Source organism: Pezoporus flaviventris, unplaced genomic scaffold, assembly GCF_033815535.1.
Source record: "Pezoporus flaviventris isolate CSIRO_AGI_PZ_B2104156 unplaced genomic scaffold, CSIRO_AGI_Pfla_v1 ptg000078l, whole genome shotgun sequence".
Taxonomy (NCBI): domain Eukaryota; kingdom Metazoa; phylum Chordata; class Aves; order Psittaciformes; family Psittacidae; genus Pezoporus; species Pezoporus flaviventris.
The window spans coordinates 2139213-2154441 of record NW_026892626.1 but is presented as its reverse complement, the minus strand read 5'-3'; the positions used below and the strand labels follow the sequence as shown (position 1 = coordinate 2154441).

At 53.0% G+C, this 15229-nt stretch overlaps 1 protein-coding gene across 1 annotated transcript in view; it reads left to right on the top strand.

The window, feature by feature from the left end:
• The first annotated feature begins 73 nt into the window (after window positions 1-73).
• The window catches only part of WDR90 (WD repeat domain 90), a 36932-nt gene continuing 21776 nt past the window's right edge, over window positions 74-15229 (top strand). The window contains exons 1-19 of the mRNA XM_061473709.1: window positions 74-114; window positions 795-973; window positions 1061-1237; window positions 1521-1644; window positions 1980-2150; window positions 3213-3336; window positions 4562-4629; window positions 4723-4826; window positions 5706-5936; window positions 6160-6222; window positions 6499-6567; window positions 8705-8815; window positions 8909-9054; window positions 9337-9394; window positions 11205-11323; window positions 11474-11635; window positions 12635-12753; window positions 14314-14430; window positions 14972-15207. Coding sequence (XP_061329693.1) covers window positions 105-114; window positions 795-973; window positions 1061-1237; window positions 1521-1644; window positions 1980-2150; window positions 3213-3336; window positions 4562-4629; window positions 4723-4826; window positions 5706-5936; window positions 6160-6222; window positions 6499-6567; window positions 8705-8815; window positions 8909-9054; window positions 9337-9394; window positions 11205-11323; window positions 11474-11635; window positions 12635-12753; window positions 14314-14430; window positions 14972-15207 — 2388 coding nt within the window. The 5' untranslated portion in view covers window positions 74-104. The remainder of the gene's footprint in view (window positions 115-794; window positions 974-1060; window positions 1238-1520; window positions 1645-1979; window positions 2151-3212; window positions 3337-4561; window positions 4630-4722; window positions 4827-5705; window positions 5937-6159; window positions 6223-6498; window positions 6568-8704; window positions 8816-8908; window positions 9055-9336; window positions 9395-11204; window positions 11324-11473; window positions 11636-12634; window positions 12754-14313; window positions 14431-14971; window positions 15208-15229) is intronic.

Here is a 15229-nt window from a genome sequence, read left to right as displayed (position 1 = left end):
CCGAGGGGCGTGGCTTGGTGTGGGTCACGTGACGGGGGTGGGGCCGGGCGGCGGGCGCGGATTGGCGGCGAGCACGCGGGACGGTTGAGCCGGCGGCGCGCGCTATGGCGGCAGGTAGCGGCGGGGGGAGTGTGGGTACCGAGGGGTAACGAGCGGCCGGGGGTACCCTGGGGGGAGCCCTCGGAGCACGATGGTAACGGGAGTGTCACCGGGGTCGGGGTTACACCGGGGTTGGCGCGACAGCGGAGCGCGGGGGTAGCGGGAGAGTCACGGGGGTAAAAGGGAGACTCGCGTCATGGGGGGCTCCGGATGCGGACATACCGGGGGTGCCACCAGGGCTGGGGGCTCGGAGCATGGGCGTAACCAGGGGGGAGTCACCAGGCATGACTGCGACACTGGGTCTGGGCGGGGGGAGACACTCGGAGCACGGAGATACCGGCGGCGTCACCGGGGTTGGGAGGGGCGCGTTTCGGATCATGTGGGGCTCCGGGCGCGCAGATAACAGGGATGCCACTGGGGCATGGGGTTTCAGAGCACGAGAGTAACGGGGTGTCACTGGGCTGGGAGAACTCAGAGCTCGGGGGTTACCAGATCTGGCACTGGGCTAGAGGCAGGGTGGTGACACTGGGGCTAGGGGCCACTTGGGGTGTAGAGGTAATGGGGCCATCACTGGGGATGGAGGGACCCAGAGCATGAGGGTAATGGGGCTGGTAGCAGGTCTGTCACCAGGCTCGGGGCACAAGGGTGACACCGGGGCTGGGTATACTCGGGACATGGAGATGACTGGGTGCCAGCAGGATGGGGAACCTTGGGACACAGGGACAGCAATGGGGTCTGCGGTGCGGGGGACACCGTTCCGCCACTGTTTGTGGTACCGGCAGCCTGGCAGCGGCCATACCTGAACATCTTCAAGCACTTCCGTGTGGAGGAGTGGAAGCGCTCCGCCAGGGAGGGGGACGTGGCCACCTTCACGGTAACACCGGGGACACTGGCACCAGGGCGCTGGGGGACTGGCTGCAGTGGGCACCGCTGACCCCCCATTGCCCTGTGGTTTGGGCAGGACGCAAGGCTGAAGGGAACTGTGTACCGGATCCGAGGCTCCATACCCGGCAGCAGCTACCTGCAGCTGCCCCGCACTGGGACACAGTCACTGGGGCTGACCGGGCGCTACCTCTACCTGCTCTTCAGGCCTGTGCCTTGCAAGCACTTTGTTGTCCACCTGGATGTCACCACCAAGGTAGGACACTGAGCAGCCTTGTTAAACTGCCATCATGGGTGTTGTGGCTAACGGAAGGGTTGAGGTGTGGTACTGGTGGTCTTGGGGGGAAAAACCTGGCCGATCTTTGTTGTCACTGGTGTTTTATTCTGGACTGGAAATGGTTTCCATCCTCGTGGCATCTCTGCTGGTGACAGGAGACAAGGAAGGGACAGCAGATAGGATCACTCACCTTCTCCCCTGCAGCATATTCCTGCTGAAGCCACCAGGGTGACTAAAGCTGTGTCTGTGTCTGTCACCTCAGGAAAAGCAAGTGGTTCGCATCTCCTTCTCCAGCCTCTTCAAGGAATTCAAATCCACGGCCACCTGGCTGCAGTTCCCCTTCGTCTGTGGAGCTGCTGAGGGCTCGGCCAGGGCACCCAGGCATGGTGAGGAGGATTTGTGCTGCTGCTCATGGTGCGCAATACCAAATTCATTGAGTTTGGAAGTGGACTTGATGTATTCGAGGAGAGTGAAGAGCAGGAGACCCTCAGCAGATGGGGGTCAGAGCTGTGGCTCCCAGGAGGGATGTCCCTGCTTTGCAGCAATGAATTACGGGGCATATTTTCCCACTTCCCATCTTGGCGCAGGCAAGCCAAGCCTTGTGGGAGTCATCCCTGGTGAATAGTACCACTTAACCATGTTAATCTTGCATCTATGTTCTGTGAAGCCCAAGGTCTATAGCATCTTCTTCCCTTTCACCACTTACCACTCTCTTCCCCAGAGCTGGTGGGAGATGCCCCCACTGACGTGCGCTGGACCTGTCTCATGCTCGACCTTCACTCCATCCTCTCCCTCTACCTCAACCGTCACTACAGCCACCTCAAGAGCATCAAGCTCTGCTGCAGCCTGCTGGTGAAAACCCTCTGCACCAGCGACTTGGTGTTTGACCCAGGTGAGGAGCTCAGCGTGGCCTCTCATTTCTCCTGTGACCTCAGCCCAGTCTGGATGGAACCCTGGGTCATACTGGCTTCTGCAGCGTGGTGCTGACAGGCTTAGCCCTGGAGGAGCACTTAGCTGCCATTATGGTAGGAAGCAGAAAGGGCAAAATACTTGGTCTGACGTTAAGTTTCTATGTGTGCTGGTGAATAAAATCTCCCAGCCTCCAGAGGAAAGTGTCGTCTTGTTTTCCAGCTGTAGAAGTGAACAGTAAGGGCAAAGTTAAATATCTTACTAAAGTTAGACTTCTTTTTCAGAGGTAAACAATCAAGGTGTTCCCAAGCTTCACTTCCCCAAGGCCTGTGCTTTTATCTGCTAGAAGAGCCTGTGGGTTCTTTTGTCTCAGAAATCTTCCAACCTAGTTTTTTGATACCCCTGCTCAGTGTGGCAGAGATACTTCAGTCAAAACTTTTGGTTTTGCCTTTCTTTATTTGCACTGGTAATCTGCCCGAACTAACTGACGCCATCAGTGGAGTTCCAGGATGTTGCAGGTGCTGCTTTTGGATTCGTGAAACTTGTTCTGTCTGGAGACTTGCACAAATTTACAAACATATGAAGGAGACAAGACAAGCAAATGAGAAAAGAGCCTTAACACAAATCACGTGAAATTGCTGAATCACTGAATAGAGAATCTGGGGAATCTCGGGCCTGGGAGATACAATCCCAGACTGGTTTGGGTTGGAAAGGACCTTAAAGCTCATTCAGTTCCACTCCCCTGCCACGGGCCCCTGCCACGGGCAGGGACACCTTCCACTAGACCAGGTTGCTCCAAGCCCCATCCAACCTGGCCTTGAACACTGCCAGGGATGGGGCAGCCACAGCTTCTCTGGACAACCTGTGCCAAGTCATGGGTTTGTCCTCTGGGACGTCCCCTGGAATACTTGCGCACCTCGGGCTTGTACTCTTTGCTTTTCAGGTGTTCTCAAAGACAGAAGCAGTTTGAGCCCTTTCACTGGAAACATGATTGCAGCTCCACAGCCCTTGGAGACCTGACCCTCTTTCTGTCCTCTGCCTCCAGGCGTGACATTCTCCGAGGCCCGTCAAGCCGAGCTGGCATGCCACGGGGTAGTGCCCATGCCACGGGAAATGGCATTCCCTGTGCCAAAGGGCGAGAAGTGGCACGACCTCTACGACTACATCAGGTACGGCTGCTCCTGGCTGCACTGACCCCACTACAGCTCCAAGACCTCTAGGAAAGGTATTTAGATAACACTGCTTAAGGAATGACAGATCCAGACAAACGTGGGGCTCAGTGGAGACATTGCCATCACCCTAAGTCCAGCATTTAGGTGTTGTTAACACATTTAGCCTGGTCTAAGCTTAATGCTGATAGGTGATGTTTTGGGGCAGGAAAAAGGCCGTAGAGGACTCCAGTGTCCAGAGTTAACACCAGTCCTCTCTGTCAGTGACCTCTTGTTGGGATGGCTCCCATGTAACACCTTGTTGGGGGGCAGATGTAAAAGTACATCCCTCAGCTCCTATGCTGGGTTCCTGTTGGTGGTGTGGGAGCACAGCACTCCATTCTATCTGGTGAGACCTCCCTGCAGTCCTGATGCAGCTCTGGGGCAAGAACACGAGAGGGATGTGGAGCTGTTGGAGGGAGTCCAGAGGAGGCCACGGAGATGCTGCAAGGGTTGGAGCAGCTCTGCTCTGGAGCCAGGCTGAGAGAGCTGGGCTGGTTCAGCCTGGAAAGAGAAGCTGCGTGGAGGGGAGACCTTAGAGCAGCTCCCAGTGCCTAAAGGGGCTACAAGAAACCTGGAGAGGGGCTTTGGACAAGGGCCTGTAGGGACAGGCCAAGGGGGAATGGCTTTAACCTGACAGAGGGGAGACTGAGATGAGCTCTTAAGCAGAAGCTCTTCCCTGTGAGGCTGCTGAGATGCTGGCACAGGGTGCCCAGAGAAGCTGTGGCTGCCCCATCCCTGGCAGTGTTCAAGGCCAGGAGGCCAGGTTGGACGGGGCTTGGAGCAACCTGGTCTAGTGGAAGGTGTCCCTGCCCATGGCAGGGGGTTGGAACTTGGTGATATTAAGGTCCCTTCCCACCCAGTCTAGTGGAAGTTGTCCCTGCCCAAACCATTCCATGATTCTATGAGGTTTTTGCCAGAGAATCCTGTTGGTCATAAACTCAGCTCATCACAGTCATCACATTAGCGACATTACTTAAAGTGTGCAATGCCAAGTTAACCCCTGGAATGTGATGCTGTAGATGAGACCCAGGACATGCTTTATTTAGGGTGGGTGGGGCAAAAGGGGAAATCTTAACAGGACACATGAAAAGGCTTCTGTGTCAGGCCATGAGTTGCCAAGTGGTATTCCTTGGTGCCAGTGCAATGTCCCAGTGACATGGTGTCTTCCTCTGATTTTGCTCAGATTCCCATCCGAGGGGTCCAAGATGCCAAAGGACTCCATCCAGAAGAGCTGTCCCGGCCCTGTGGCAGGTGAGAATGCTGGGGATGGCAGCCAGGGTTGGATGCTTTGGTTAGATGCTTTGGGTTTCCCAGGGACCCCAACCTCCTCCTCGTGTCACTCAGGTGGCCAAGCCCCAGAGGATCCCATCCAGCAGCAGCCAGTGGCTCTCACCAGTGCAGTCCGTGACCGACTGTCCCTCATCCAGCAGATAACCAGTCCCAAAGCTGTAAGTGCCTCAGGGAGGAGGCTGAAACTTCTTCCCTTCTGCCTCCCATGTTTTTCACCACATCTTCTCTTTGAGGGCCTTTATTTAAGAAGCTGCTTCTTGCCTGTGGCCGATCTGACCCCAGTCTGGGCACAGTCTGTTGACTGCAGCCCTGCAGTTACTGATGGGGTGGCTCAGTGTGGGCCAGCACAGAGCAGAGCTGAGCTCAATGCCAAGTACCTCACAATCTCCAGACAGCTCCTCCACATCTCAGCTGAGGCAGCAAATAGTTGTGTCTTCAAATTATAGATAAGAAATGAGGGCTGGGGGCTAAAGATCCCGATCAGGTGTCCTTTGGGGCAGAATAGTGTGTAGAGTCTGAACTGCTGGGACCACAGCAGCTGCCCTCACCCCTGATTTCCCATTCTCCACTGGTGATGAGGAGCTGCTACTCAGCTGGCTCGCCAGACAGCATGATGGCGGGCTTTTGGAGAAAGATGGGGAGAAGCCATCCTTCTCACACTGTGGAGAGGGAGAAAATGAGGAGTGTGACCACATTGCTGCTCTGAACTGGGATGTGCCGAGCTGGTGCTTTTAGCCTCTGCTCAGTGGAGAGCAGCTCTTTGAGTCTTTTCTGGGCTGGATCTCTTATGGGGCTCTGATTTGCTGTCTGGAGGAGATGAACTGTGTATAGACAATATTAGGAGCACAGGGAGAGCGGTTGGTTAACATACCTGGCCAGGCTGGGTACCCACAGGGATACTCTGCCTCCATGCTGCTTTGTGTATGGCTGTGAAGAGTCATTTGGGAGACATGTGGGTGCCCTCGTCTCTGCCTTTGCAGAGGGTGGAAGGTACTCAAGGAGGGCTGATCTCACTCTGAGGCTTTGCTCTTTCTCAGATGCCACACCACTGTCCTGTCGTTCCAAAGAGCATTCCTGAGGTTCAACTGACAGCCTCCAGGCCTCCGAGAGCTATGCCAGCTGGAGACCAGGAGCTGGAGAAGAATCAGAAGTCACGCAATGTGGAGGACACTGGCCAGTCTCCAACAGTGGGCGACGGAGGCATCCACGTGTACGCTCACCAGAGGAGCAAACAAGCCACCCGAGCTGTTCATGCTGGCTCAGAGGAGGTGGGTGAAGCACTGAGCAGTCACAGCAGCCCAAGGGTGCCTTTGGGATGCTTACTGCTGATGCTGAAGCAGCAGAGGGAGCACAGGCTTCCGGATGGAGTTTCAGTTAATCCCTTTTGCTGGTGTTATTTTTCTCCTTTCCACTTCCTCACCTTGAAGGAGGGACCCTGTGTTCAAATCCACTCATCTTGAGCTAATAATGTGTGTGTATTGATTTGCTCAGAGCACATGCAGGAAGGGCCCTGGACCAGGTGTGCTGCCCAGTAGGAGAGCTGCTGCCTGCAGGGTAGGTCTGGTGCTTCCCCCAGCAACCACTGGCTCTGGGCATCACCGGGACACTGCAAGGGCTGTCTGTAACCAAGCCTGGGTGGGATTGCTGCTTAACACTGGAAATCCCAGCTCTTGCCGACAGATTTGGCTTCTGCCAGGCTAAATACTGTAAAGCCATACCCTTTAGCAGGAAAGAACCCCTGTGCTTTAGAGAGAAACCAGCAATGGGGATGGAGGGTGGAGGACCTCAGTCCAGCTCTACATACAACAGCTCTGTCTCTTTTAATTCCAGAGGCTCTTACCAGATCCCATCCTGAAGCTGAGAATGATTATTGGCTTTGGAGGCTGCAGCACCAAGTGGGTCAGTAGCTCGGATGGTTTGGGGAGCTGATCTGTAATCCCATGCCCAGGGTATTAACTTTGGAGGTATGAAAGGAGTTGAATGTACTGCTCGATAGGGAAAATGACCCCAAAACAGATGGGTCCAAGCTTATGTTTGTGCATGAGTCTTCTGCTGTTATGGTGGTGAATTAGAAATCAGGGGACTTTTTAGATCTTGTGGCTTCTGTGTTTTAACACGTTAAAATAGAGATGCTTTGTAGGAGTCTGCAAAGGGTTTCATATTGTTTCCATGTGGCACTGTGCCTTGCAGGAGCCCAGCTTGCAGTGTGTGTTTCGGTAAAGAAAAGGTCATTTTGGTTCAGTCATAGAATCATAGAACCAACCAGGTTGGAAAAAACCTTTAAGATCATCAAATCCAACCATTCCCCAGCACTGCCAAGGCCACCACTAAACCAAAATTCCCATCTTGGGAGTTCTTCCCCATGTGAGATCCATCCCTGCCTATAGGCTACTGCAGTTCACACTGGAGGCTCCTGTTTTCTTGGCTTGGCAGCTGGCCAAGGTTACACCTCATAAGCTCAGCAAGCCTTTGGGGAAGAGATGGGATCCCTTGGAAATGATGCAACCCACCTCGATCAGACTGAGACAGCTGGGCTTGTTCAGCCTGGAGAAGAGGAGACTCCTTAAGGGGAGACCTTAGAGCAGCTCCAGTGCCTAAAGGGGCTGCAAGAAACCTGGAGAGGGGCTTTGGACAAGGGCCTGTAAGGACAGGACAAGGGGGAATGGCTTTAACCTAACAGAGGGGAGACTGAGATGAGCTCTTAGGCAGAAGTTCTTCCCTGTGAGGGTGCTGAGGCACTGGCACAGGGTGCCCAGAGAAGCTGTGGCTGCCCCATCCCTGGCAGTGTTCAAGGCCAGGTCAGATGGGGCTGGGAGCAACCTGGTCTAGTGGAAGGTGTCCCTGCCCATGGCAAGGGGTTGGAACTGGATGAGCTTTAAGGTCCCTTCCAACCCAGACCATTCTGATCCTATGATGTGAGCAAGGCAATGACATGGAGGAAGCCTGGAGTGGGGAATAGGGCAAACAGACAAGGAGATAAGGCAGCAGCGTCGGTGTGGGGATATATGGGACTGAGCTGTAGGTAACAGCCCACACACCAGCTGTGGGGGCAGGAGAGGAGCACTAAGGCACAGCGCAGCCCCACACCTGTTCCAGCTGTCACTCTCTCTGACCAGAGCTGGTTATCCCAGTGCTCTGCTTCCTGGTCACTTACTCCACAGCCTCAACCTCCAGGCACTGGTTCAGAAGAGATTAAACCATAAATGACCCACACAGACAGCTTGCAAAGCCATGTCCTCTCTTATTACAGTACAGCGGGTTTTGTTCAGTGTTGGATGGGAGCCTATTATGAGATGATGATCTCTCCATATGAGCACAGGAGCAGGCTATTGCCTTACCAGCTGCAGGAAATCCATACTATCATGTCTCAAGATACCCTTAGCCTTTCCAGAGACAGAATGACATTTCATTTTACTGGTGACCAGGAGGTCATCAACACTCACTGGCTGGGAACAGCAAAATCAAGTCCAAATGCTGACCCCATTATCAGCCCTCAGGAGCTCACACCACAAATACAAATACATCTGTTGATGACTGAGCATCTGATGGCAGCCTTTAACTAAGAGAGACCCAGAAATAAGCCACTTCTTCCCATTGCAGCAGGCTCTATCCCTGTATCCTCAATCTAATCTATAATTCAATTGGTTTTAACCCATCTCTTTGCATTACAAACCAGCTGAGCATCCTGCTAGATGGCCAAAACCAGACAACACGCACCTTTGCATCCCTCTCTGCAAACTTGGTGAACGTGTTGGTGTAGATCCTCCAGTCCCGCTCGTCCATTCAAGACTGTTACAACATCTTTTTCCTTATATCTGCTGTTCATGTAGTAGACGTGATTGTACAATAAATCCACTGAATGAAGTAGGATTTTAGCTGGGCTCTTAGTTTTCCATTGTGAGTTAGAATAATACTCGTATGGGATGCGCACACGCGTGCAGAGCTCCTGGGGAAGAAATCCCTGCAGGTCCAGCCCAAAGACCTGGGGCACCTCTGGAGGATCTGCACCCCTTTCATTCCTGTCTGGGTCCTGCAGGCACTGTGGGCTCAAAACAACACTGCAGTGGTCTACCCCTGCCATGCGGTCATCGTGACCCTGCAGATCCACTCCAGGAAGCAGAGGTTCTTCATTGGGCACACGGATAAGGTGAGTGTAAGTCCTTACAAAGCCCCATGGCAGCACTGTCCATGTACCCCAGATGTACCCCCGGTTGCAGCTCTATCCCGGTGCTTCCTGCAGGTGTCAGCACTGGCCTTCAATGGGAGCAGCACCTTGCTGGCTTCCGCTCAGGCTGGTCCCCGGAGCGTCGTGCGCCTCTGGGACTTCCCAAGGGGAAGCTGCCTCTCCGTGTTCAAAACCCACGCCCACTCCCTCTTGTCCTTGAGGTGGGTTTCAGCCTGAGTGCAGGAATGTGTTCGGGTGGGTAAGGCGTTGGAGCATGGCAGCTTTCCCATGCTATTCCTGAGTGATAAATGAGGGGTGAATTACAGCTTCTGCTTCAGCCTGCTGGCAACCGGCCTGGAACAGCTGATATGCTGCCAGCTCCCTCATGAGCTTATCCCTCAGGTCTTGCTGTCTCCTCATCCTCACAACTTGTCTCCTTTTGTTTCCTGTTGAGATGCACTTGGGGTACCAAGAGCTGCATTTCACCATGTCTCTTCTTGCAGCTTTTCCTACAGTGGAGCTGTTCTGTGCGGCGTCGGAAAGGATGGGCATGGCAAAACGGTGAGAACTGGAGTTTGAGTTTGGAGGTTTCCTTGCCCTGTGAGTGAGCAAGTGCCAGGATTCTGTAGTTATTTTGCAGACAAACCTCTGCTCTGGGCTTTCCTAGATGTGTTCTTCACTGCAGTCAGAGGGAGTTCCTTTTCTCGTTACCTCCTTAGAAATCACTTACCTTCAGCTTGGTGCTTGTGAGCATTCACACACGTGTTCCTTAGCAGCGAGCAAACAAATCCTTTTGGGAGCAGCCTGAGGGATCAGCTCAGTTTGAGCTCTGAGGCTGTTTCTCTCCCTGGTGTGGTCCCAGCAAGGAGCCCAGGTGGGGTAATGAAGGCAGCTGTGTGATTCTGCCTGTACCCGTTGCCTCCACAGCATTCCAGCCCACTGGGCTGAGGGTGACATGTTTGTATGGCATTTTGAGCTGGAAGGTTTGCAAGCATGGAGGGGAGGAGTGGGAATTGAAATGGGAGGTTCAACACTGACTGGCGTCCCAAATCCTTTGAGTTTTTTATAGCATTTAGGGCAAGATGTGAGGTTTAATCTTTCGGTCCTGAGCCTCACAGGCATCACTGCTGGGAGGGATGGTGGGCACTGAAGCTGCCAAACACCACTGTAGGTGGGGGATGATGCAGAGTCCACGTGTAGCAGTCAAAAATGAAATTGTTTCATGGGACTGTGGGTTTGCTTTATCAGTGATACTGTTCTTATCCGCTGATCCGTTACTAACCACCAGCAGCAATTAGCTGTGCTGTTGCTCACTAGGTACTGCCTGCAGGAAAACCAAACACTGCTCCCTTATTTTGTCCCAGCATGTGGCAGTGGTCCCTGTGCTGCATGGGAGCAGGCAAGCTGCAGCTGGGGAGGGGGGACTTATAGGGTGAAAACAGGATGGGAGAATGGGGTGGCCTTTGGTGGGGGCTGGCCAGGACCACCTCTCCCAGGGTGATGCTTCATCCCACCCCAGCCTCTGAGGTGGATTTAACACTATTCTGAATGCAGAGCATGAAATCACCTACAGTTCTTTCCCAATCTCTCCCTTTCCTTTGGGAAAAGGAAACTTGCCCCTCGTGATGGGCATGTGAACAGGTGACCCCACATCAGAGCAAAGTCCTATGAGAGCCAGTGCAGCCAGACTTGTGCTACCTCCAGCTCCCACAGAGCAGCTCAGGCCTGGTAGAGATCTCGTATTTCAGCAGCCAGAATTCCCACTCTTCTGGATTTTCTTTCCAAGTCTGATCCCTGTTGCCAGGCAGGCCTGGGATTCAGAACCTGTAATTATGGATGCTAGAGAAGCATATTCCCATGAAGCTTTATAAAGCTCTTGGACTGTCCTGAACCCTCTGTGTGAGGGTGTTTTATTTCCCCTGCTTCAACTCTGTTATCAGTACTTTGTTTCCAGCTCTGGGGACGTTCCCGTGTGTGCAGCTGGTCAGCTGTGTGACAGAAATCTCCCTTGCTGCCAAGGTTTCCATGTTTGAACAACTCTGCCAGTAGAGAATCACAGAATTTCAGACTGGTTTTGGTTGGAAGGGGCTTTAAGATCATCCAGTCCCAACCCTCTGCCATGGGCAGGGACACCTTCCGCTAGACCAGGTTGCTCCAAGCCCCGTCCAACCTGGCCTTGGACACTGCAAGGCATGGGGCAGCCACAGCTTCTCTGGGCAACCTGTGCCAGTGCCTCAGCACCTGCACAGTATATATACCTTCCTTATATCTAACCTGAACTTCCTCTGTTTTAGTTTGAACCCATCACCCCTTGTCCTATCACTGCAGTCCCTGATGAAGAGTCCCTCTCCAGCATCTTTTCTTGCTTCAGATGGTGGTGGTGTGGAACACTGCTCAGGTGACCCAAGGTGGAGAGGTGGCTGTGCTGGCCAAAGCACACACAGATGTGGACATCCAGGCCTTGAAGATTACTTCTTTTGATGATTCCAGGTAGGATGCAAAGGAAATAAATCAAAAGCATTGGTTCTGTCGCAGCCTGGGGGGTAGAATGGGGCTGTGTTCTTGTTCTTAGTCCTCACTGGTAACTGGTGGCCGTTGGGGTTAGGGTTATTGGTGCTCATGCAGCCTCTCCCTGGGCAGGATGGTGTCGTGTGGCTGGGACAACATCAGGCTGTGGCGAGTGCGGAGTGGAGTGCTGCGCTCCTGTCCTGTTGACCTGGGCGAGTACCGTTCCCTAGAGTTCACTGGCCTGGCCTTCCAAGAGGGATGCGCAGCTGAGCGGGAGCGCGAGGACCACACGTTGTAAGGGGCTGAGGGAATCGCTGGGGTTGTTGGCAAGGAGGGATGCTTGGCATTCTCTGCATGAGCACAGGATTTTCCCTCTAGAATCGGGTGCCTCCTGGAGCTGGGAGAGCTTCTCTCCTGTTCAGCTCACGTTGCTTCCCAAAAGAGATTTGACTGCTTGAGAACAGCCCAAGAAACATGATTTTCCTCTTGCCATTCTCTTCATTAGGGACTGTAGCAATAGGACAAGGGAATGGGTTCAAACTTAAGCAGGGGAGATTGAGATGAGCTCTTAGGCAGAAGTTCTTCCCTGTGAGGGTGCTGAGGTGCTGGCACAGGTTGCCCAGAGAAGCTGTGGCTGCCCCATCCCTGGTAGTGTTCAAGGCCAGGTTGGATGGGGCTTGGAGCAACCTGGTTTAGTAGAAGGTGTCCCTGCCCATGGCAGGGGCTTGGAACTGGATGAGCTTTAAGGTCTCTTCCAGCCCAAACCATTCCATGATTCTGTGGTTCTGTACTGATGTTTTGCCATATTTAATGAATTTCTCCCCCACCTGATGCCTGTGTTTTGCTTTCTCTTGGCAGTGTGGTGCATAGCCTCTTGCATACAGACAGATACATGCTTTTTTCCCCCTTGTTTTATTTTAATCATCAAAGCCAGACCTTTGTTGCTGCCACACACCATTCCACAAGCAGAGCTGTCAGCTCAGCTGGCCCTGTCTTCCCTGGTGCCGTGTCCTGTGGCAGAGAGGTTCCTTTCTGAGATCTATGCCGAGCTTTTAGCTGTTTTTTTTAATTAACCTTTCAAAAGGACAGGGAATAGAGTGGGAAGCCCTTGGTTGTAGATTTGCCCTTGGACCTGGTTGACTAATTACATTGCCATGAACCAGAATTGCTTTCCATCAGGCAGTTGAATGGCTAAACCAAGCTGGGTTTTTACTAAACCACGCTGACACAGCCCCTTTTAATCCTGGTTAAGTGGAGCTTAAGTGCCAGAGCAGGGATCTTTCTCCTCTACAGCTTTGTCTGCAGCAAGAGTGGCCACATCTTGGAGGTGGACTACCAGAACGTGAGTGTGAGGAGCGCACTGCAGCTGCTGCCTGCGCCACTCCGGGACTGCCAGCGGCTAGACAAGTCAGGTAGGAGCATCTACAGGGAGGAGGGACCAGCCGGGAGCAGCCCACCATCATCTGGGGCAGACACGACCTCACCTCCCTGGTAAAATAAACCAGTGGTTTACCTACTGCTAAGGGTTATTTTGGGTCAATTAGAGCATTTGTAGCTATTTGCTTCTTAAGTACCTCAGATAATCCTTAATACAGCAAAGTATCATTTTAAGAAAGAATTTTGGCATCTAAAATGCTGATTGCACTTTCAGAGAAACACCACTTTTAGAAACATGAAAAAGTCTTAATTTGCTGATGGGAGTCTTAATGTAGAGATGGAAAAAGAGCTAAGCAGCCCACTAAAAAAAGATGAATTTGGGGATGTTTCTCACTAGTCAGCCTGTGCAGAGTGTTTGGGAAGTCTTTGTTGCTGTGTACAAAGCTTTGCAGCTTTCAGCTCTTCCACTGATTTTTAACAGCAGGAAGAATTCACTTTCAAGTGGTATTGCTCTCATATCTCAAAACCTAGTGCCCAGTTTGCTTTGGCAAATTGAGCTGATTAATGTAGGGCAAGCCCCTTTGAGATGCGTGTAACTGTGGTTCTCGCTTCATGGGTGAGAAAGCACCCAAGAGGAGATGAAACGATGTCCTTGGGTGTCTTCCTGCTACCAGTGCTGGCTTTCGCCAGTGCTTTGACCAGTGAACTTTATACCTAAATCAAACCCACAGTTTTGGAATCACAGAATCCCAGACTGGTTTGTATGGACCTTAAGATCATCCAGTTCCACCCCCCTGCCATGGGCAGGGACACCTTCCACTAGACCAGGTTGCTCCCAGCCCCATCCAACCTGGCCTTGAACACTGCCAGGGATGGGGCAGCCACAGCTTCTCTGGGCACCCTGTGCCAGCGCCTCAGCACCCTCACAGGGAAGAGCTTCTGCCTAAGAGCTCATCTCAGTCTCCCCTCTGTCAGGTTAAAGCCATTCCCCCTTGTCCTGTCCCTGCAGGCCCTTGTCCAAAGCCCCTCTCCAGCTTTCTTGGAGCCCCTTTAGGCACTGGAAGCTTTTCTAAGGTCTCCCCTTAAGGAGCCTTCTCTTCTCCAGGCTGAACCAGCCCAGCTCTCTCAGCCTGGCTCCAGAGCAGAGCTGCTCCAGCCCTTGCAGCATCTGTGACCTCTTCTGGACTCGCTCCAACAGCTCCACTTCCCTCTTGTGCTGTTGCCCCAGATCAGGGCTGCGGGGGGTCCTCCCCAGAGCACAGCAGAGGGGGAAGATCCCCTCCCTCTCCTGCTGCTCATGCTCTGGGGATGCAGCCCAGCACATGGGGGGAGTTCTGGGCTCAAGCACTCACTGCTTATGGGAAAGAGCAGTGCTGGAAAAGGAGAGGGACTAGACATGGTGTGAGTCCTGAGAGGGGCTGTTCAGACTCTTCAGCCTTTGTTGTGAGTCAGTTGTGGGATTCCTGGGTGCTGCTGCTTCTGAGGGTTCTGGTGCTGGTACAGGTGGACTGTTGGACTGTTCTGGGATGGAGCAACCGTCAGTCTTAGTTTTCTTGTTCTGACTGTACAAGGTGCTGTTGTTTTTTGTTTTTCAGGTGCTGGGATTGCTATAAACAGCATTAGCATCTCCTCACACTTCTGTGCCACGGGTTCAGAAGATGGCTACCTGCGGCTGTGGCCACTGGACTTCTCGGCTGTTGTCGCAGAGGCAGGTGAGTAGAGCTGAGAGCTTCTGAGCTCTACATCTCTTTCAGCCTGCTGCTGTGAAGCCAGAGATCCACTGCCATGTCTCCTAAAGCTATTCTTAGGAGCTCAGTCTCTCTCCTAAAGCAATTCTCAAGCATCTTTTGTGCTTGCTGTCAGTAGGGGTGACTGGCTTGGAAGTCTCCTACTCCAACAAGCCTTATTGATGTTCATTCTTGTAACTTAAAGGAGAAAGGCAGGATCTCCTGGGTGAGCACAGGCACTCTGTCTTCATTTCTGCACCCTTGTACCTATGGCTCATCTGTCTGTGGAAAATTAGGGGAGAAATCAAGCAGTTCTTCACAATTCTTGAAACAATCACCATCACAGCAGAGTCCGGGGACTTCTAGGGGGCAGACACTAATTTATCACTTAACTCAAGCCTGCAAGCATCCAGTCTTCAGATGGTGGGATGCTCATTACTGAATGTGAATCTGCCTTGGTAGCTGTGTTCCAGCTGCTCCTGCTCCTTTTCCAGGGGGGGTTGCTGACTCCTGGGTCTCTCCCTAGAGCAAGAGGCTCCGGTGAGCAGTGTGTGCATCAGCCCGGATGGCCGCAGAATCTTGTGCACGACAGCTGCTGGGTACCTAGGCTACCTGGATCTCCAGTCCTGGGACTCCAACACCCTCATGCGCTCTCATGAGGACTCCATTCTGGCATTCTCCATGGAGGGGGTTTGGAAGTGGATGGCAACGGTGTCTCGGGACAGCACCATCCGGGTTTGGGACCTCGTCTCCATGCAGCAGGTGGGCCAGATGAGACTTGGAA